At 48.4% G+C, this 21323-nt stretch overlaps 1 protein-coding gene across 4 annotated transcripts in view; it reads left to right on the top strand.

The window, feature by feature from the left end:
• Swt1 (Swt1 RNA endoribonuclease) overlaps positions 1-21323 on the top strand; it is a 101011-nt gene that overhangs the window by 30711 nt on the left and 48977 nt on the right. For 3 of the 4 annotated variants that reach the window (XR_016291787.1, XM_089584459.1, XM_089584460.1), the window contains exons 8-13: positions 1632-1722; positions 4344-4484; positions 5542-5633; positions 9221-9318; positions 12862-12924; positions 16265-16359. Coding sequence is in view for 3 of the 4 variants with exons in the window: in XM_089584459.1 (XP_089440585.1) it covers positions 1632-1722; positions 4344-4484; positions 5542-5633; positions 9221-9318; positions 12862-12924; positions 16265-16359 (580 nt within the window). In the remaining variant the exon portion in view is untranslated. The remainder of the gene's footprint in view (positions 1-1631; positions 1723-4343; positions 4485-5541; positions 5634-9220; positions 9319-12861; positions 12925-16264; positions 16360-21323) is intronic. The other variant, XM_089584461.1, reaches the window with a different exon arrangement.

Below are 21323 nucleotides of genomic sequence, written 5' to 3'. Positions count from 1 at the left end.
CGAGGACTCGGCCGAGACAGGCACAACCCGCACACATACAGATGTGTTACTGACCACTGCGCTAGATCTTCCAGAGTGACACTGCAGGCCAGTTGCAGTGAAAATGAATGCGCAGGCTAGACCCATGTATAAAAATTGCTGTTTTATAACAACGACAGGAAGTAAGCGCGTTAATTGTTTGCCAGAAAACCGCCGCTAACAAGGTTTACTAGCGGCCGCTGTCGATCGCACAGGGATTTTAGTGTCTCGATGTTGCAGCCAAGCTTTCAGGTGACAACCAATTAAGTAGCGTCCATCGTAAGCCCAAATACCGATCCCCAGAAAGCATAAATACCTAGTGAATGTGAGTCTGTTGGCCGGAAAACAGCCGCTGCGAACAGGGCTCGCGCAGCCATTCATGCCCCCTCTCTGACAGCCGCGCCACTAGTGGCGCGCGCTGTCCCTATATAAAACTTTGGCCGGAGTTTCGTGACCAGAAAAAAAAAAACTGAAGGACTTCGGCGATACCGTTCAGAACAGCACCGTTGAAACTGATGAGGTTACACCCATGTGCTATGCAAACAAGGCATCCATTTTTGAGCACTTAGTTTGGGAATGATGAGGTGCGTGGTTTTGTCGAACAAGTTCGAACACGAAGGGAAGACTGTGCAGCTCTCATAGGTGGCCCATGTTATGTGCATCATCCCTGATAGTAGAAATGCATGGATCCTCAGTAACAGCCGCTGCGGTGGCTCCGGCTCGGCTGCTGACCCGAAAGACACGGGTTCGATCCCGGCCGCGGCAGCTGAATTTTTGATAGAGGTGAAATCCTAGAGGCCTGTGTGCTGTGTAATGTCAGTGCACGTTAAAGAACCCCAGGTGTTCGAAATTAACCGGAGCCCTTCATTATGGCGTCCCTCATAGCCTTAGTTGCTTTAGGGCGTTAAACCCCATAAACCAACCAATCCTCAGTAACAGTCTGTCATTCAAAAATTATCCGCTGTAAGTTGCTGCAGTGACCAATGAACCTTCAGAACAAGTACTGTTCGGAAAAACTACTACGAAAAATTCTGCAGTGAAAATAACATACTACAACCCCTGGACATTTGCGCTTGATGCCCCCCCCCCCCCCCCCCCCCCCCTCCCCCTCCCGAATTTTGGCAATGGCGCATGTATTCATGCTCACCTGGTGGACTGATAGGGGTTTGCATTCATATCCACACAATAACTTTCAAATCAATTGTCATATAAGCTCGCAGATAAAGTTTACTTCACAAAAACTTCATTCCTGTGGAACACTGCCCCAAAAAGTGCACTTTGTTGGGGGAAAACAGTTGCTTTATAAGGTGAACTGACGAGAAATTGGAAGCACTTTGTTATGGGGGTGGAAGTTTTTATGTAGTGACACTCAGTGTAGCAGGGTGCAACCAAATTTGTAGTTTTTGAGCGACGATCCTCTGTTGTCATCTTCCTGTGTGGGCTGCCTTTTGGACGGCTACCCTCTTGATGCATTTGCACTCATTAGCATGGTAGACAGCGATTCTAGATTGAACCACTGATCTGTGTCTGAAACGTACATGTACGTGCAGTGCCTCTGGTAGTGGCAGCAAGGAGTGTGTAGGGCCCATATCTGAGCTGTGCTTTTGGTGCAGGCAAGGGAGAAGGATGATGCACTGCCAAACGATGGCCTCGACATCAGCGATGACCACTTTCTTCACTGCTGCCTGACTCTTCAAAAACAAGGTGGGCTCCTGGCTGCCCTGCTCGGCAGTCTCGCACTATTTCCCCTTTGTTTCCTCGACATTGTTGCCAGGGGCAGACGGGTGAAATATCATGCGCGACACTGTTTCTATACGTAAGTGGTTGCATTGAAATGGAAGGTGCAGAACGTGAGCAGATTCCTACGTGTGGTTATGTCAGGTGCCGTAACCTCAAAAAACAGCTGTTTAGGTAAGCTTTGTGCAAGAGTTCTCAAACTTTTTGTGTCAAGGAACACCAGCAGCCTTCAACATGGGCCATAGAACCCCTCCTATGTCACAATCGGTCGGTGTTGCTTGTGCATAGAACCTTTGTGCTTCATTTTTTCTACTGCTTCGTTCAGTTTGGTAAGCAGTGTGTGTTTTCATGCTTCCAGCAATCTGTTTTTTAATAAATGCCCACCTCTCACTCGTGCCCAGATCTCTAACTCCAAGAAAAGAACTCAGAAAGGCAGTGTGGCATCGACGTTTTTTCCTGTTTCGGCAGAATTTGGCTTTACGGAGCAAATGGTCTTTCCAGCGGCAAAACTTTGCCCTGGCATCGCCGATGCCATCAAATCTGCCGGAAAAATGCCCCGAGACACGTGCTTTTTTTCTTTTTGTCTTGTCTTTGCTATCTTGGTGGAGCTGTCCCCTCGTGCTGCCACGTGCACGAGTGTACGCTTTCCAACTGGGGTTGCCCTATGCACCATGCCCCTTTCACACCTTGAAGAAGCGTAGCTTTTTAGGCCAGTTGGTGCATGGTTACAGAAAAAACCAGCAGAAAAGAATGCGTTCATCAGAAGTAGGACTAGACAGGACGACACTCTTCCTGTCTAGCATTGTCCTGTCTTCTTCTCGTTAATGTGTTCTTTTCTGCTGGTTTTTTCCGTAACCATGCACCAACTGGCCCAACAAGCTACGCTTCTTCAAGGTGTGAAAGGGGCATGGTGCACAAGGCAGCCCCAGTTGGAAAGCGTACACTCGTGCACGTGGCAGCACGAGGGGGCTGCACCAACAAGATAGCCGAGCAGAAAAGGACATGTTCATAAGAAGTGGCAGTACACAGGACAACGCTCGTCCTGTCTTACTTCTCGTGAGCGTGTCCTTTTCTGCTCGTTTTTTTCCATAACCCTTTCACCCCATCTCACCGACATCCTAAACATACATACACTGGAGCAGTTGGGCTCTAGCCAGCATAGCCGGGTGCAGCAGCATCCTGGCATGCCTCCATGGTCTGCTGTGCGGACGGCGTCGACACTTCGGGCGCGAAACTGAGGAATGAGCTGACACCCTAAAAGGAGTTTTAAGAAACTAGCTGCTGTGTTTGGCCTGCACGCGCCCGCAGGAAAGGTGTCAGATAGAAGGACTCGCTAGTGTGGGTGCTTGAAAAGCCCACAAGAGCAGCGCGCGGAACCCGTGGGCTCCGTGTTAGGTTGGGAACCTAATTTGACAACCCCCGTTCTAGTGCATCAACATTAGAAACTAAACCAAATGATTCCTTTTTCCAGAATGCAAATTGAGTCAGAACTCAAAAACCTCAGTGATTTTGTGCACAGGCTGGGCTAAATAGCAGTTGTCAGTACATGAACCTTGAGCGTGAACAGTGAAGCAGACCTGAGGAAAATTTTTTATGTATGCGCCATAGAAAACCACTGCTGATTTCTGAAATCTGTAGCGTTTTGTATTGTTCTGTATGCTGTGGTGTGTGCAATCATGTGGCTATGATTTCCTTCAAGGCTGAGGGAAGGGGGGGATTCACTGAGAAATATCGAGGCTGTGCTTGAATGCAGCTTAATTCTCCATCAAAAAGAGGGATCTGCCATTTAATTAAATTGCTTTGCAGTGCTTTTTTTAATGGCATATGTGCTCATTCTATGGACACAGTGCAAGAAAGTAGCGTATGATTTATTGTTATATGGAATAATCGAGGACATTTGTGGTACATAACCTTTACCCAATCATCGGGTGCCTGCATACTGACACAATTACACATCATACGTGCTGCTGCTAAATACTGGTGCTCTCGCTTAGTGGTGACACTGTTAGTGCTGAGACCTGGGTTTCTCAAGGTAATAAAATATTAAATAGCTCAGTATTGATATTAAGACAGATGCTAGTAGCATTGCCGGATTCCACTCTGCACAAGCAATAGACATGATGCACATACTCAGTTCGTATTTCAGGCCCTCTTTAGGATTAGAAAATTTGAAATTAATGCGTGGGAGTTGCAGTGATTGTAGAGGGTGTTTCATGCTCCATGTCAAGCAAGGATAACCCTGTCTGCTTGACATGGTCGGGGCGCACAGTACACCATATTTTGCACACACACTCTCTTAACCCATACTTTTGTTACAAACTCCCGCTTTTTCTGCTGACTGAATCTACTGTAGTTTGCCCCCCCCCCCCCCCCCCCCCCCCCCCCCTTTTCTTTTTCAAGTTAAAAGGAGCAGCCCTAGTGTTTTGCAGGTTGTGCAGTCTTGTCAACATTGCCTGAAGGTAGCTGTCGGACTGTACGTGCTCAAACTTTCCCTTGCTCTAGGAAAGATTGGGATGCTTTGTGTGCACAGTGCTGAGTGGAGAGTGGCAGTTTATATTTTCCCTCTTCTTTTCTGGGTGTCACTGCAGGCAACCGTGTGCTCCTGGCCACCAACGATCGCAACCTGCGCAACAAGGCCATGATCAATGACATCGAGACGGTGTCGGCCTATGAATTGGAGGACAGGCTTGGTGGGCACCGCATGGGTGGGCAGCGGATGCCACCGCTTGGTATGTTTGGCCGGCACCAGAAGCTGCCATGTCCTTATCGTGGGCTGTGCCTCGCTGTGTTGACACTCTCTTCTTGGCGGCCTTGCCCAAGCTGTCTTCCAGAAAGGTCAATCAGTGGGAGGAAGCGCTGGGGCCCAAATGTGGGCGGCTGGAAATTGGGGGGGTAGTCTGTGTCAGTGCTTGCTGCAGCATATTGGAGCACATTTTCGGGTCGATCCCTCCACTGCGGCTTAGGCTCAGTCGGCTGCATTTTGATGGAGGGGTTGAGGGGCAACACAAAAACCACTTGTGTACTTTGTAATGTCGGTGCACTTTAAAGAACCTCAGGAGGTTGAAATAAATCGGGAGCCCTCCAATGTGGTGCGCACCTGTCGTAGCCCGTTAGCAGCTTTTGGACATTAAACCCCACATTCCATGCTATACAGTACAGGGGTAATTGGAGGGATATCGGAGAGGCCTTTGTCCTGTGGTGGACGTAGTTAGGCTGCTGCTGCTGCTGCTGCTGCTGATGATGATAGCACTATACCACACCATACCATACCATACACTTCTGTGTCAGTGCATGATGCTGGAGGATGTCCTGGACATGGTGTGCTGAGGGCAAGGACGAACTGAACGATTCGTAAAAACTTCCTTTGAGAGCAGCTGCTTGCCATATTTCAGCTCCAGCATCATCAGGTGGTGCAGGACTGAGGACTGGCGTTTTCTGTACTGATGGGAAAGCTCACTTCATGATAGAGGCGACATTTGTTCTCAGGCCTTAGAAACGAGAAATTTAGCTGCTGTCTTTTCAAGCTTAAAGGCTTTATTATATATTTTATCCTTTGTACTCAATTGGTGTTTCACTGTTAACGTTTCAACTGTGTCAGCAGCGTGAATGAGGCGACCATGGTCTTCTGGCTTACAACTGTTTGTTCTTTTATGACAAGTTGGGGTGCCGTAACGAGGGCGGGAGTGTGCCCTGTGCACAGTGTTGGGAAAGTTTAGCATCATGCCAGGGTGTGGACTCCTGTACACAAGTGGAGCTGTGTTGTGAACATTTGTTTGTCCTGTGCAGACCCGCTGCCAGACCAGCTGCTGACTGCCCCAGAGCCACCAGTGCAGCCTTATCGGGTGGGTGACCCTCCTGACTTCCTAGAAGTGTGCCTGGTAAGTGTGCAAGTCCACTCAGGAGGGTCAGGGGGAAGAACGGTGAAAAGAATCAAACAAGCAGAACCCTCAGAGCTAATCAGTAAGCGCGAGGTCGGTGATGGGAGGAAGTATAGCATGAAGAAGCAAGCGGCGAAGAATGGGAGAAGCCTGAAAGCAGCAAAGAGAGATGGGGGCATGGGCGAAATGGAGATGTGCGTGTTGAGAGGCAAGGAAGGCAATGTCGTTATCAGTTCGGGTAAGATACGGTAGCTAAAGTAGCTGAGGAATCGTACGCAGATGTGTACAGCAGCCAAATTAATAATGATGCTAACGACAGAGGTAGTCGTGCTGAGGAATCGGTTATCCCGCTGATAAGGAAGGAGGTAGCAGGGGAAGATTTACTAGCAATGCAGAGGGCAGTGCTTCCACTCCTGCGACAACTGTGCCATTCTGCGCCATCCTGACAAAAGTGACCAGAATTGTGAGAATATTGTGCGCCAAAATCTTCACCTTTAGTGAAATTTAGCATGCCCTTTGAACTGCAGGAAGAGGTTGCCAAAATTTCGCTTGGGACGATCCCATCGTCTGCAGAACACGTTCGCGCATCTCCCTTGAACTAACACAGTGATCGGCAGGCCTCGTTGTCACTCTCGGCGCAGCTCGTGCTAAAGTGTGTCTCCACCCGTATGACGTGCCCCACGGTGCATTGAAGAGTTCAGTGAAGTACAGTCGTGAGCAGTGTGAAAGTTGACGAAAGTTGCGAATTTCGAGGCTGTGTCTCTATTAAATTAGAGAATGACTTGTGGAAATTGTACGCCGAGGAGAACTAGTTGGAAAACTGAATAAACTGTGCTTGTCGCAGGTAATTGTGCAGTAATCAATGAATGAATGCTCAAACTTCGTTGTTCCCTCTCATATTGCTGTACATGCTGGTCTAAGTGCTGTGCATCTGAACACACTGACTTTCTAGCTTCCAGCCCAGGCATACCTTCACGCCTGCTTCCATTCAAAGTTAGGTACTGACCAAATATTTAGGGGAATCCCCCAAGGTGGAGTAGATTTGTAATAAGGGAGTAATTACTCATTGACGTCCACCTGAGCGCAGCCATACAGCCACAAAGTAATTACTCCCTTATTACAAGTCTGCTCCACCTTGGGGGATTCCCCTAAATATTTGGTCAACACTGGTTCCCACTTCGAGTTATAGATCAATTTGCTCTCGCCCTACCATAGGCTTGCCGTCCCGGTTAGCTCAATTGGTAGAGCGACTGCTCCGGTGTAGCGGTGGTCCCGGGTTCGAACCCCGGACCAGGACGAATTTTTCTTTAACTACGAAGTTTCTGTGAAAGCTGTATAGCTTTTCTTTGTGGCCACATGGCTGCGCTCGGGTGGACGTCAATGAGTAATTACTCCCTTATTACAAAGTTAGGTACTGTGGCATTTTCTTCAGAGTATCATGAGGTCATGAACACACAGTCTGAAACATGCGCAGTGGATTGAATAATGAGAACGAACATCATGCTGATTATTGCAGCACAGATTGCACTGTTCACTTCATGATACGCCATACACAATTACCCTGCCAAAATGTCTTAACGCAGTTCTTTAGAGTAACCATGTTGCTGCAGAAACGCTCTGGTAAACGTTAGATGGTAAATTTTGGGACGGACGGCCAAAAGTATTCAAGTTGCATAGAAGTCAGCAGTGGCGCCGAATTGGCATGGCTCTAGCCCGTGTAGGGTTTCAGAGGCCGTAACCAGCCGCAATCAAAGCCGCAAATTATCTGGTCAGCGACGCTCTGGATGCTCGGATTATTCAGTGAAATTATCGGTGTGAATTTCGTGGGTGTGATTCTGAATAGACCTTGACTATCAGTGAACCGATGTCGAATTTTCTGAGTTTTACTGTGTGGGGCTGGCTGTGGGCCTGATGTAGAAAGTGGACAAGTAGCGTATCCTTTTGATGTGTAGCGTTCCCTGCAATGCCAGCCAATCGAAAGTGCTCCATGTGGCGACCCCACAGTTGCTACATGCAGTAGAACCCCCTGGCCGGTCCATTTTTCACGAGATTATGGAGGGCCAAAAAAAATGTACCAGCTGGAAAATTTAGCTTCAGAACACATGGAAGGAGTGAAGTGGACGTAAATTTTCTCGATCCCAGCGTGCAAAAAAGTTGTTCATCGTTGTCTACTGCTTTCTTCTCTTTTTCTTCTTACTTTCTGCTTGCGCACAACGAGTGGGTATAGTTGCAGCACACATACGCTTGTATGCCGTTTTCGCAGCGACCGCTTAGTCCTATGCAATTCTCAGCTATTGTAATCCAGAAACTCCACATTTTAAACCAAAGGGGATGAGAAAAAGTGGCCCATAGTAACAAAAACCCCCTAGCAAGTCTGCTCAACTGTACAATTCCCACAGCGCCGTTGTTTTCGCACCATCATCAATTCCATGCCCTTGCCTTGCTGCTGCGATGGAACTTCATCAGAAGCCGCAAATCTAATTCACACTGCCCCTGATTGCCCGATGCATTGGCATTGTCAGAAGAACACTCTAGAAGCCACTCAATGGGAGGGGGGGGGGTGTCAAATGGCGATGGACCTTACTGGGTTTCATCGTTTCACCATGTCTGACGTGAAGTCACCATGTTGCGCGCACACGGGAAATGTGCCGTTAGGCGGCTGCAGTCTTTGTAGTGGATGCTGCTATTGATACCTGTGACGGTGACGATCATACCTGTGTAGTGAAGCACGACGAAAAGCCAGGCCGCATCAAAATTAAAAGGGGTGCTGACACTCGTCACACCAGCGGGTGTAGAGGGGGTATTTGTGACTTGTCATGCAGGAACATTCCCATAGTTGAGATTTAAAGCCTAGTTAGTATTGCATGGAATTCTGTGAAAGGCACAAGAGGGCTGACCTACAGCAATGAAGCAGCCAGCAGTGCTCGGGAGTATGACACGTGGTCTCGGCTCAGGCACGTAACTAGGATTTTTTTTTTTTTTCACGAGGGGCCTAAGGTAGTTTTTTGTACCAGAGAAGGTTGGGCATCACATGCCCAACAGGAGCACTGCCGAGAGCATTGGGCTGGGGGTGAGAGGGATTCAATGTATCTATTTCACGGCCCACCACATTAGGTATATACAGTAAAAAATGCATGTGTTTTACTCTTAACAAGGGGAAGCTTTGGGCCAGTTGGTCTGACATGTTGGAGAGGAACAGAGAGGAGGTTCCTCTCCAACATGTCAGACCAACTGGCCCAAAGCTTCCCCTTGTTGAACCTTATGTCTCCTACATTGGGCTCTTTTTACCGCTCGTCCTGTCCTCTTCTCGCTCTTCAGTCCTGTCAAGTTTGCGGTTATTCCTCCTCTCCAACATGTTTTACTCTTATTTCTTAATGTTTTTTATATCAAGGTTTGACTGTAGTATGGTGGTAGAGTTTGGACTTGTCGCTGTTTTGTAAATTTTGTTGCCTTGTGACGGACACAGAATCTGTCTAACAGTGACGTGTGGTATGGGGTTTGTTCTTTCAAGTTGTTTTCCAGCACTGGCTTTCACGTCCAGGTGACAGTGTGTTGATTTCAAGTAAATGCCACCCTTCTCTGTATAGGATGAAGAGGCGGCCAGGATGGAGATCTGTGACATCTTGAACAAGAGCCTGAACTGGGTCCTGAAGAAGGAGCTGGAATGTGCATTTGGGGACCTCTGGTGAGAAACTGTGCAACTTGCTTGAGGCAGTACAGTCCGGCTGCTACAGGGGCCAGGAGCAGCAGAACAGAGAGATGTGCACTCGTTGATATGCCGTTTTTGAGTACACATATTGTATTCCCCGCACGCTGCTAAGTGGGCCCTAAACCGTCCTGAGAAGCCGTGCGCGTGCATTTTACGGAGCACGCATCTCTGTTAACAGGTAGCGGCCAGCATGGAGGCAAATGGTGCCAAGTGTAGTGGAATGAAGCGGAAGTGTGTTGAGAGGCAGTGTGACAGACATTTCAGCAGAATGGGCGTAACAAGGGCTTTTTGCGTGAGGGTGCACTTGTTTGCATTCATTATACACATAAACCTGGATGTAATCAACCTCTGTATCGTGAATTCCTTGGTATTGCAAAATTTCTCAATTCCCCAATACCACCCCCCCCATTGAAGCTCATGTATTTGTGAACTCCATGTGATGAAGGTGTTCCGATGGTTGACCTTGATGCAGTGGACTCACTTCAGCAACTGTCTATTAGCTATTGCTATGTTACTTGAAATTTGTCTAAACCACGGGTAGTTCAAAGATTCGTGATGATGAAACATGGATTGTCATGAGAGGAACATCTACGATTGCAACGAGCGACCACAGTTGACACAACGTGCCATGCTCGAGCAGAATTGGTGCCTCTTTGTGGAAAATTCAGCAGTGCGCACGGCTTCCACTTTTGTGATGTTACGCCACATGGCACTACAACAATTTGTGCTCGAAAGCAGCAAAAAAACAATGGGACCTGACAAAAAAGACGCGAGACAGTGTGCACCCATCGCTTTCACTCAGTTCCTCATGTGATTCCAGCATCGATAACTCTCGCATGTCAGGAGTTCGAATGGTGGAGTGGCGAAGAAGCAAGGCGAAGAGTCCGGTTCCTAGAGCGGGGACATAACCATATTTACTCGTGTAATTTGCACCCTCGGGTAATTTGCACACTCTTAATCAAAACCTTAACAGTCATGCAGGCATTACAGAATCAGGGTGGAGATGTAAAATGCTGAAGTAAAAATACTGGAAGACATTTATGACTGCCGCACAGCCACCATAGTCCTCCATAAAGTTGGCAATAAAATTCCAATAAGGACGCAGGCAGGGAGACATGACCTCGCCAATGCTATTCACCACCTGTTGTGAAGAGGTATTCCGGGGCCTGGATTGGGAAGAGTTGGGGATAAGAGATAATAGAGAATACCTAAGTAATTTGCGATGCGATTCGCTGATGACAGTGCCTTGCTAAGCCACTCAGGACATTAAACTGCAAAGCATGATCAATGAATTAGACAGAGCAGATTGGTGGGTATTAATATTAACACGCAGAAAACCAAAGTAATGCTCAACAGTCTCAGATCTTGAAAGGGAACAGCAGTTTACAATTTGTAGCAAGGTGCTGGAAGTGGTAAGGAAATATGTCTACTTAGGGCAGGTAGTGACTGCTGATCCGGATCACGAGAGGGAAACAACTAGAAGAATAAGAATGGGGTGGAGCGTATTTGGCTAGTTATCTCAGATCCTGAATGGCAATTTGCCGATATCTCTCTAGAGAAAAGCATACACAGCTGTATCTTACCGGTAGTCACATACGGGGCGGAAACGTGGAGTCTAACGAAAAGGGTTCAACTTAAATTGAGGACAGCGCAGCCTGCTATGGAAAGAAAAATGGTACGTATACCAGGAAATGACATCTTAGTTGAAATCAAGAGGAAGAAATGGGCTTTGGCAGGGCATGTAATGAGAAGGCAAGATAATCACTGGTCATTAAGGGTAACGGAGTGGATTCCAAGCGAAGGTAAGCATAGCAGGGGACGGCAGAAAGTTAGGTGGGCGGAGGAGATTGAGAAGTGTGCGGGGATAGTGTGGCTGCAGCTGGCACAGAACGAGGTTAATTGGAGAGACATTGGGAGCGGCTTTTGTTTGCAGTGGGCGTAGTCAGGCTGATGATGGTGTATTTGTGTCCCGGGTTTATAAAAAAAAAATTTTGCCCCCATTTTTTATGCTTCGTGATCCGCCGGACCACCAGCATGCACGCGAGTGCGCACAAGGCAGGCTTGGGAAGATTGGCGCGGATGCATCGCCATGTGCAGCTGCGTGAGGTGCGATTAGCGAAGGGACAAACTGCGTGTCATTTACCCTGCTCGCTCGCGCTGACGGTCACATTCCGGCACGAACAGTTGCGCACACCAAAATCTGAAACAACTGAAACATTGGCTGTTTGGTTTTCCGCTGTCAGTCGGGCTGCACATGAGGCGCTGAGTGGCTTCAAAAAAATGTTAATATCCCGTTTACACTTGATAATCTGACTGCGGCAACCACGCGTTTCTGCCCCTGAATGCGTCGAGCCATATCTGCCGCTTGACATCGGCGTAATTCACGTGCTCGAGGTGTCCTGTTGACGCCACGTCACCAGTGCATACTGATAGCAATTGACTGACCAGGTGCCGACGTCTCAGTTCGGGTAACTCTCTTCCCCGCCGTGGAGTAAGTTCGCATGGATGTAACTCACTGCGGGGCGCATCAAGGATTGCTTCCGTTAAGGCAGAGTTTATGACTCCACGAATGATGGAAGATGCTGTCATACAGCCATGTTATCGGACGCATCATTTAGATTTGTGGCACTGCGTTGTCGATGTGCAGCTAGCCCGACCTGTTGTCGCCTGGGATGACCTTGTTGGTGAGGATGACGACACTGACTTTGGAGAGCCATGCGCTGAAGAAAATATTAGTACACGAAGTACGAACGCTCTCCCATTGACAGAAATATGATAAAGACCGTGACGAGGCAGCCGGCGTTGCACTTGCTGCTGTGGAGGCTTCCATCGCAATAAGTTATATCGCAATCCCTGGAGCAACTTGTGGCCAGCAAAGCTATCGGGGTGTGACTGCTCTGGAGAGCTTGGAAAGCGCCGTAATAGAGTTTGGTTTAATAAACAGATGCGCATAACGGACTTAGACTGTCTGAATTTGTATTTTTGTCTGTAACATGGGAAGTCCACTTACTGCGAACCTTGGATACAGTGACTGCAATGTGCGTGACCGTCAGGTTCATTGTAAGTGGGCTCGACTGTATACAGTATATGTTGTGCATTATAACTTTTGTAATGTCTTTGAGTAAGTGTTCACAAAACATTTGTGTAATTTTCTCACCCCCTTTTTGAAGCCTTATCTTAAAGATGTAATTGTCACATTACGCGAGTAAATAATGGTACAAAAAGGGGCAGGTTCTTGCATGGCTGTTCTAGCGACGGCATGACCACGTGCATTCTCTTCTAACCTGGCCGTGGTGCCTCAGACTCTCCTGCATCCCCCACTTTTCCCACCTTTCCAAGTGAAATGAAGTTGCCAAATGAAACACTAGGCCAGTCAGGAATGAACTACAAGAGCTTTTATATCCACCTTTTGGAAATGTCTTTCAGCCTCTGTACTGGTGCATGGCTAGCGGCATGCAGGCCAAAATGTGCATGGGTCTCTGAATCTCGATTTCTGCCTCTTCTCGGTGACGTCGGAAGGCCCCGTGTTGTGGTCATCCCCCCACCCTGGAATGAACGGACTGCCCTGGAATGCATCCTCAAGTAGGTACTGACAGGATGCATTGCACCTGAGCTCTGCTGTGCAACATTTTTGGCAGAGAAAGCACTATGTTGCAGTTCGTGTGTGATTAATGTGGAGGATTTTTTTTTTACATTAAAGGTGCACTGAAGAGGAACCTGAACTCCTCTTTTTGCCGTGGGAACTCGATCTACACGTTCCGAGCATGCTTAGAAAGTGCAACTTATTGCCCTGTGTGGCTGATTGCCCTAATTAAATCGAATTAACGTCCGGCTCCCGCCTTTATTTTTTTAATTCTCTCCGTACGGTGGGCGGAGTCGACCAACGCGTGGAGTGCCTTTCAGCCAGCTCCGTGGAGGCTTTGCTTTCACTTTATTTGTTTTTTAGGTTTCCGTGAATAAATAGTTTCATTCGCAGATAATATAGCCGCAAAATAAGCCCGCAGAAATAAAAATATGCGTGGACTATTTGCTACTACGAATTACTAGGTATTACTCCGCCGATGGCAGAGCGGAAAGCCGCCGCTGCACTGGCTGAAAGGCACTCCACGCGTTGGTCGACTCCGCCCACCGTACGAGGGAGAATTAAAAAAAAAAAAAGGCGGGAACCGGATGTTTATTCGATTTAATTAGGGAAATCGACCACACAGCAATAAATCGAAGTTTCTAAGAATGCTTGGAACGTGTAGATTGAGTTCCCGTGGCAAAAAGACGAGTTCAGATTCCTCTTCGCTGCACCTTTAAGTCTGTGGGAAGTCAAGCAAATTTTTCAGATTGTTCGTCATACCGGAGAATTTGTCTTAACCAAGTTCGTCTTAGCAGCACTCTACTATAATTGGTTTATAATGGCGGCATATGTGTCAGAAAAGGGGTGGTGTGCCCAGAAATGACAACTGAATTGTGCGGCGGCCGCATTTCGATGGGGGCAAAACGCAATAATGTCTTAGTGCTATATGATTGTCATGGCACATTGGAGAACCCCAGGTGGTCGAAAACTAATACGGAGCTGTCCACTACAGCATCTGTTAAATCCTACGTGCAGATTGGCAGTGTTAAATCCCAAATACTGTGCCTTAGGATTATTGAACTGTGCATTAGACTTGAAATGTGCAAGGGAAAACGGCAGCACTCTTTATTGCATAGGCTGCCACACGCACAACAAGCATTATTGCATGTTTTCTTCTTTCAAATGATGCGTTAGGCTTTACAATACATGAATCGCAGCGTGGTATTCGCCTACAGCTGTCAAGTAATTTATAATTGGATTTTTTTCTCTCATGCTGTGATGTGTGGTTGAACCTTGGGTCACCTGAGGCACAGAAAAACTGCAATATAAATGCTGGTGCATAGTTTAACCAGCCTGCTTCAAGAGCCGAAATTATAACAAATGATGTATCGGCGATTATATTTCTGTTTTTTCGTGCCTCACACGACGTAAAGTTCAAGCACAAATCACAGCCATTGTTCTGTTGATGAAATTGGAACCGAAACAGCGTCACAATAAAATTCAATTTTAAATTATTTCGTGGTAACAGGCGAATACCATGGGGCGCTCTGTGTATACTAGTGTCTAACACAGAGTTTGAAAGAAGAAAACACTCAAGCAAACGTTTGGTATCTATACTCCTTTAAAGAAACAGTTTGCACCGCCATGATCTACTCGTCTGCTCTTGTCAGTGTCTTTGCCAGTCCAATAAATGAATTCATTCATGTTCAGAACCCGCACATCTGAGAGGCCATTTGCCAAGCTTGTACAGAAATGCTGTATAAAAATGTGAATTTTAATCAAGGCAGTTTGATATGAATCTGTGTGCCTAGATTTAATTCATCGATGTAAACATGTTTCAATTGTGTCGGTCATCTGGTAACCTATCTGGTAATCATCTGGTGGTAACCATTTGTGTGCTATGTGGTTTCAGAGTGAAATTTAAAAATTTGTGTTCACCAAATGACGCGATGTGCAAAGCATAATTCCCTTAATAAGTGCTGCTTTCAGCCTGAGTGAACTGCGCATGATCAGTGCATAGAATTTGATTGGAAGCAAATACAAAACAGAGGGGAGGAGGCATTGCAAAGGATGTGGGGCGGATGGCGAAGCGTATGTCGCACTTAACACCCAGTGGAGAGTTTGCTTCTTAAGATTTTGCGAAGTGTAAGGAAGCTCTCGAGTTATTTGCCACTTCCATCTGCACAGGGTAGTTTAAGGAGGGAGCCTGGTCTTGAAAAAAAAATAAATTTTGTTAATGAAGTCACAGATAAGAAATCTTGAGGGAATATGTATTTTTGTGTGCCGATTCTAAATATGTCATTTAATTTCATGTAAAGCAATTCCTTGAGCACTTAAGTAATTTTTGTGCATGTATTTGGTGAAGACCTTTTAAAAAATTTCTTGCGGGAAACTTGCTGAAATGTATGCCATTGGGTTCTCTTGATGCTAAGGAATGCAATAAGGGTAAAATTGTCTTCCTGCCTCTCATAGAACTTAAGTTAAAGAGTTTTGAAGTTGTCGCTTCAGAAATGAGAAGAAAAGTGTGTATTCCTGTTTCTGAATTGGCTGCTTCAGTACTCTATTACTCAAGTTCTATGATAGGCAGGATGGTAATCTTACCCTTATTGCATTCCTTGGTGTCAAGAGAACCCAATGGCATACATTTCAGCGAGTTTCCCGCATCAAATTTTCTTAAAAACTCTTCGCAGTATATTTGCATAAAAATTGCATAAGTGCTCAAGTAATTGTTTTACGTTTAATTAAATGACATATCTAGACTCAGCGTACAAAAATACACATGCCCTGAAAATTTCACAACTATGACTAGACTAATGAAATTTTTTTTTTTTCAAGACCAGGCTCCCCCCATAAGGGCAGAACCATTGTGAGAACATATCCTTGGGCTGCTAAACCAGCTTGGGCGTTTGGGAGGGTGTCACCATTTCCATGAAATGAAGAGATAATGGAAATGCTACACTTGCTCTTGCGCTGAATGTTTTTTTTTTTTTTTTTTTGCCAGTGTGCGAGAGAAAAAGATGGTTGGTTTGGTTTATGGGGTTTAACGTCCCAAAGCGACTAAGGCTATGAGAGACGCCGTACGTAGTGGAGGGCTCCGGAAATTTCGACCACCTGGGGTTCTTTTAACGTGCACGGACATCGCACAGTACACGGGCCTCTGGAATTTCTCCTCCAAAGAAATTCTAGCCGCCGCGGCCGGGATCGAACCCGCGTCTTTTGGGGCAGCAGCCGAGTGCCGTAACCAGTGAGCCACCGCGGCGGCGTCGAGAGAAAAAGAGGCTGTCACCCCTCCATAACTGCAGGGCCCCCGTGCGCCCTCTGTCCATGTGCGGGTCCTCATTTTGCCTCTTGGTGCAGGCACTGGATTGCGCTGGGGGGCACAGCATTCAAGTCATGGATGAAGCCCACCATGCAGCAGCTGCTGGGCGTGCTCAAGTCCCCAGCAGTGAATGGTAGGGCACACATTCCTTCCTTCCCTGTAGTGCCCCACTGGAAGCTGTGGCAGGGCACGCCTCTGCAGCGTGAAAGTGTGGCTAGCCGCATTTTTCATCCATCGCGAATGTTGGGAGGCAGTAATGAGCCTGGTGGTCGGTTTTCTGCATAGCCATCATCGGGCTTCGATCCAGTTGCATGGCACTTGTTTCTATTGCTGTGTCAAGGGAGTGAAAGCCAGAATATTGGCTTAAGTTAAGGACAACGCAGTGAGCTATGGAAAGAAAGATGACAGGTGTAACGTCAAGAGACCAGAAGGGGGCGGAGTGGGTGAGAGAACAAATGCGGGTTAATGACATCCTAGTCGAAATCAAGAGAAAGAAGTGGGCTTGGGCAGGGCATGCAATGCAAAGGCAAGATAACCGCTGATCCTTAAGGGTAACGGAGTGGATTCCAAGAGAAGGCAAGCGTAGCAGGGGGCGGCAGAAAGTTAGGAGGGCGGATGAGATTAAGAACTTTGCCGGGAATATGGTGGCCGCGGCTGGCGAAGGGCAGGGTTAATTGGAGAGACATGGGAGAGGCCTTTGCCCTGCAGTGGGCGTAGTCAGGCTGATGATGATGATGATGATGTAGATGTACCATTGTACCCAGCAGAAGTAGTTTGAAGCTGCAACACAAATACCAACATATTACAGAAAAATTTTTTTTTTTGATGAGGACAAGTCAGCTGTGAATCTTCGTAAGCAAGCTTTTAAATGTGTGCCCCCCGCTCTGCGCCTTGCAGCAGCTGGTTTGCCAACGTCTTTCCTACCCTTCTCCTCCCCTCTCCTCCTCTCCCTATGGGCACTGCTGCAGCCTGAGTGGCCGTGAGACTTCCTGCGTGCCTGGACAGGCATCGGTTGAGGGAGGCTTCCAACACATGGAACTGTGCTGCTGCATGCAATGCAGGCCTTGGTGTTCACACGAGCCCATGCTCAGGAAGTATTGTGCACAGAGGGGGCATTTGGCTTGTGAAGGTGCAAAGGTGTCTTGGTCGCATTTCTGCGCTCTTGAGTTCTGGCAGAAGGTCTGATCTCTCCGAGGATCTGCCAAGATTTGCTCAGATGATCCAGCTGGCAAGCCAGATTTCTCATGAGAAACTAGCCTGGCAAGTCCGAGCTGGGGAAATTAGCTCCCTAGAAAGAGACACCATAGAAGTCCGCCGGGGGTGTTTTATGCTGACAACCGCAGATGTCTCTCTCCATCGCTGCGCATTCAGGACATGTTTAAGGGTGGTGGTGGTGGTGAAAAACTTTAATCAAAGAGAGCTTGAGGGTTAAAAAAAACCCTGCTGCATGGTCGGTATCCTTAGTCCGGGACACCGCATGACGAGGCCCCGTCTCGCGCCCGCTTGACCAGAGCCCTTTGGGACTCCAGTGTGGAGCAGTTGAGGAGGGCAGTCTCCCATGCCTCTCGGGTGGGGGTGGGGGAGGGGGGAAGGTGAGGATTCTGAGTACATGCCCACACCATGTGAAAGATATCGCAGATCTCTCCACAGTGCGGGCAGCGCCCATCTGTGTTCGGATCGAAGTGTTTTGCTATTGCAGGACAGAGAAGGGTTCCTGTCTGCAGGCGCCGCAGAGTTCGCTCCTCCGCCTTACTCAGCCCCTTGGCAGGTGCCGGGTAGAGACGGTGGCTGTCGCAATAATAAATTAGGATTTCGCGGAACCGCAGAAGCGGTTTATGAGCTTCTGAGCCATGAGAGCTAGGATGAGGAGCCCGGTGTGTGAGCGCTCGGGCGGCCGCATCAGCGGCCTCATTGCCTCGTAGACCCTGGTGGCCAGGAGCCCAGATCACTTTTGTGCGAGTTGGATCGGCGAGAGCGCGTCTTAGAATTTGCGAGGCCAGAGGTGATATTTTGCCTGCAAGATAATGTTCACAGGCCCGGCGAGAGTCTGTGATAACCGTTTTCGATTTTGGATCGGCGGCAGCGAGAGCTATTGCGACTTCCTCCGCTCGTGTTGAATTTGGGGCCCGAAAAGATAGCCCATCGACATTCATTCCCCGGTGGACTACGGCAGCCGTGAAGAATCCCGCGGGCGACGGCCCTGTGATGTCCACGTAATAGACGCCCTCTTTATAACCATATTGCCTCTCAAGCGTGCGAACCCGCGCTTGTCGTCTGCCTTCATGTGAAGCCATGTCCATGTTACGCGGGAGCGGAGCGACCAAGAGCATGTGGCGCCACTGCACCGGGATGTTCTCCGTCCCCTCTGGTATGCATGTGTGTTGGATGTGTAAGCGGTTTAGCAGGCGGCGCCCAGGCACCGTCTGCGATAGCCGCGTATATTGGTTCACGAGATGGGCCTCCCGCAACTCCTGATAGGAGTTTACCACTCCCAACGCCTTCAGTTTGGCGTTGGAGGTAGCCACCGGAAGGTCCAGTGCTTGCTTTGTTGCCTTCCTGATGATGGCGTCAATGCGCTCGTCTTGTTGTTTGGTGGTGCGTAGGTACGGCACGGCGTAGAGGATCCGGCTGGTCACGAAGGCATAGGCGAGCCGTAGCGCGTCCCTGCCCCGCAGACCACCCCGCTTGTTGGAAACACGGCGGATCATGCGCCCTACCTGTTCACCTATGCTCTTTAGTTTCGCTATAGTAGAGTCCGGCCTAAGTTTGTTATTGATGAACAGACCCAGGATCCGGAGCTCCGCCACTTCTCTGATGGGACCGCCTGACAGAGATATGTGTAGAGACGTGTTGTCCTTGTGGTTTGTCCTGACGTGTAGAAGCTCTGATTTGGCGGGAGCACATTGGAGACCACAGTCGGCAGCATATGCTTCGACTATGGTGGCGGCCTGCTGAAGGCGGTCCTCTATCTCCCCAAGGCTCCCCTCGGTGGTCCAGATTGTAATGTCGTCTGCGTAGAGTGCGTGTTTTATGCCATCTACCTGAGCCAGTCGGCCGGGCAGGTGCATCATGGCGATGTTGAAAAGAAGCGGTGATACCGCCCCCTGTGGTGTACCTCGTGTACCCATAGAGTACGGGCCGTACTCCTCGTCCTCGATCCGGAGGAGTGCCTCACGCGCAGAGAGGAAGTCTCTGACATAGGCGAAGACCTTCGCCCCGCAGTTAGTGGTGTTCAAGTTAGAGAGTATGGTGGCATGTTTAACATTGTCAAACGCCCCCTTAAGATCGAGGGCGAGAATGGCCTTGTCATTTTGTTGCATGGCTGTGGGTCGTATTATGTCCCTGTGTAGTTGGAGTAGGACATCCTGTGCAGACATGTGCGGGCGGAACCCGAACATAGTGTCTGCAAAGAGGCCCTTACCCTCCATGTATGGAGAGAGGCGATCCCGAACCATCGTCTCCATGAGCTTTCCCACACACGAGGTTAATGAGATGGGTCTCAAGTTGTCCGTAGTCACGGCTTTACCTGCTTTAGGGATGAATGTTACAAGGGATGTTTTCCATTCGAGTGGGAGCAGACACCCATCCCAGATCTGATTTATGTATTGTAGCAAATGGAGATATGCACAGTCGGAGAGGTTCGCCAACAGTTTCACTGTTATGCGATCCCGACCCGGTGCCCCACCTCGGCGCATTTTAGCCAGGGCCGCCTTAAGGTCATGCAACTCAAAAGGGGTGTCTAAATCCTGATTTGGCTTGCCGGAGTACGTGTACTCGGGCCCAACCGGGTCGTTTGTGCGGCAGAGATACCTGTCGCACAAAGTGTCCGCAAGTTGCGCCGTCGTACCTTGGTACCCGTGCAGAGCCCGCCGGAGCTGTTTTTGCGTCTCCCCTTTCGTTTGAGAAGGGTCGATGAGGCTGCGCAAGAGACGCCAAGTCCCCTTCGAGCTCATCTGACGCGCTGCCGAGTTGCAGCGTTCTATCCAATTGGTGTCTGTGAGCTGGGCGGCATATGCCGCAGCCTGCTCCGTAAGTTGTGCAATACGAGCTCTAAGCTTGCGATTCGTCTTGTGTTTCTTCCATCGTTTTGTTAAGCTCCGGCGCGCCTCCCACAGATGTAGGAGGTGATTGTCCACTGCAGGGATCTCGTCGGTGGTGTGAAGTGTTTGCGTGTGTTGTTTCTGTATGTTGGTGACCTGTGTTGCCCACTCCGCATAGCCGTCGGAGAATAGTACCGGAGGGACGTCCTGAATTCGAAATTGGTGCCAATTGGTTATTTTCGCCTGGCCCCATTTTTTACGGGCTGCCTTCGCCAAAAGCGTGATGCGGAGAAGGCAGTGGTCGCTGCCCAGGGTATCCCCCAGGTTCTCCCATGTGGCGTTTGTAGTGTTCCTAACCAGAGATAAGTCAGGACACGTGTCACGGGTGACCGAGTTGCCCACACGTGTGGGGCAAGACGGATCTGTGAGCAACGTAAGACGAAGGGTGGAGATGAGCTCTGCCAGCTTGCGTCCCCTGGATTTCTCGAAGTGATAGCCCCAATGTAGACTGGGTGCGTTGAAATCCCCAATGATCACCAGGGGTTCATTGTCAGCCGACTTGAGAGCACGATAGAAATGTTTAAGGGGGGATGTGGGGATCAGATCGCAATAATCATGAAAAAAGTCGATTTTTGAAAAGTACACTTTTTGGCATCTCCAACATTGTTTCTCTGTTGTACTGAAATATTTCACCCTAAAATAAACTTTAAGCTCTCAGAATATATATATTTGTTGGCATCTACGCATAGACAGTGTGTGCTAGCTTAGAACTTTCAGGCTTGTTTTCTGGAAAGTTTGTTTTGAGCTTAATACCTTGCTCCTGGAGAGCGTAGCGCAGCAATGGGTGCATGGATTTTTACCCTGTTTGTTTTGTTGTGGTCACTGAAATGTGGTCTGCGTCAAGACAGTCTCAGATTTACCATTTAGGCTCACGTTCTTATTACATGGCAATTAGATCATGATACATTCTAATCATAAAAGAAGGTGCATATTGTGTCCTTTAAAAAAAAAGAGCAGAGAAATTAAAAAAAAATTTAAGAGAGTCTTGATTTACACC

Source organism: Amblyomma mixtum, chromosome 3 (assembly GCF_055824585.1).
Source record: "Amblyomma mixtum isolate Tamu chromosome 3, ASM5582458v1, whole genome shotgun sequence".
NCBI classification, from domain to species: Eukaryota; Metazoa; Arthropoda; class Arachnida; order Ixodida; family Ixodidae; genus Amblyomma; species Amblyomma mixtum.
The sequence above is the reverse complement of the archived record's forward strand: the minus strand, read 5'-3'. Positions and strand labels throughout refer to the sequence as shown.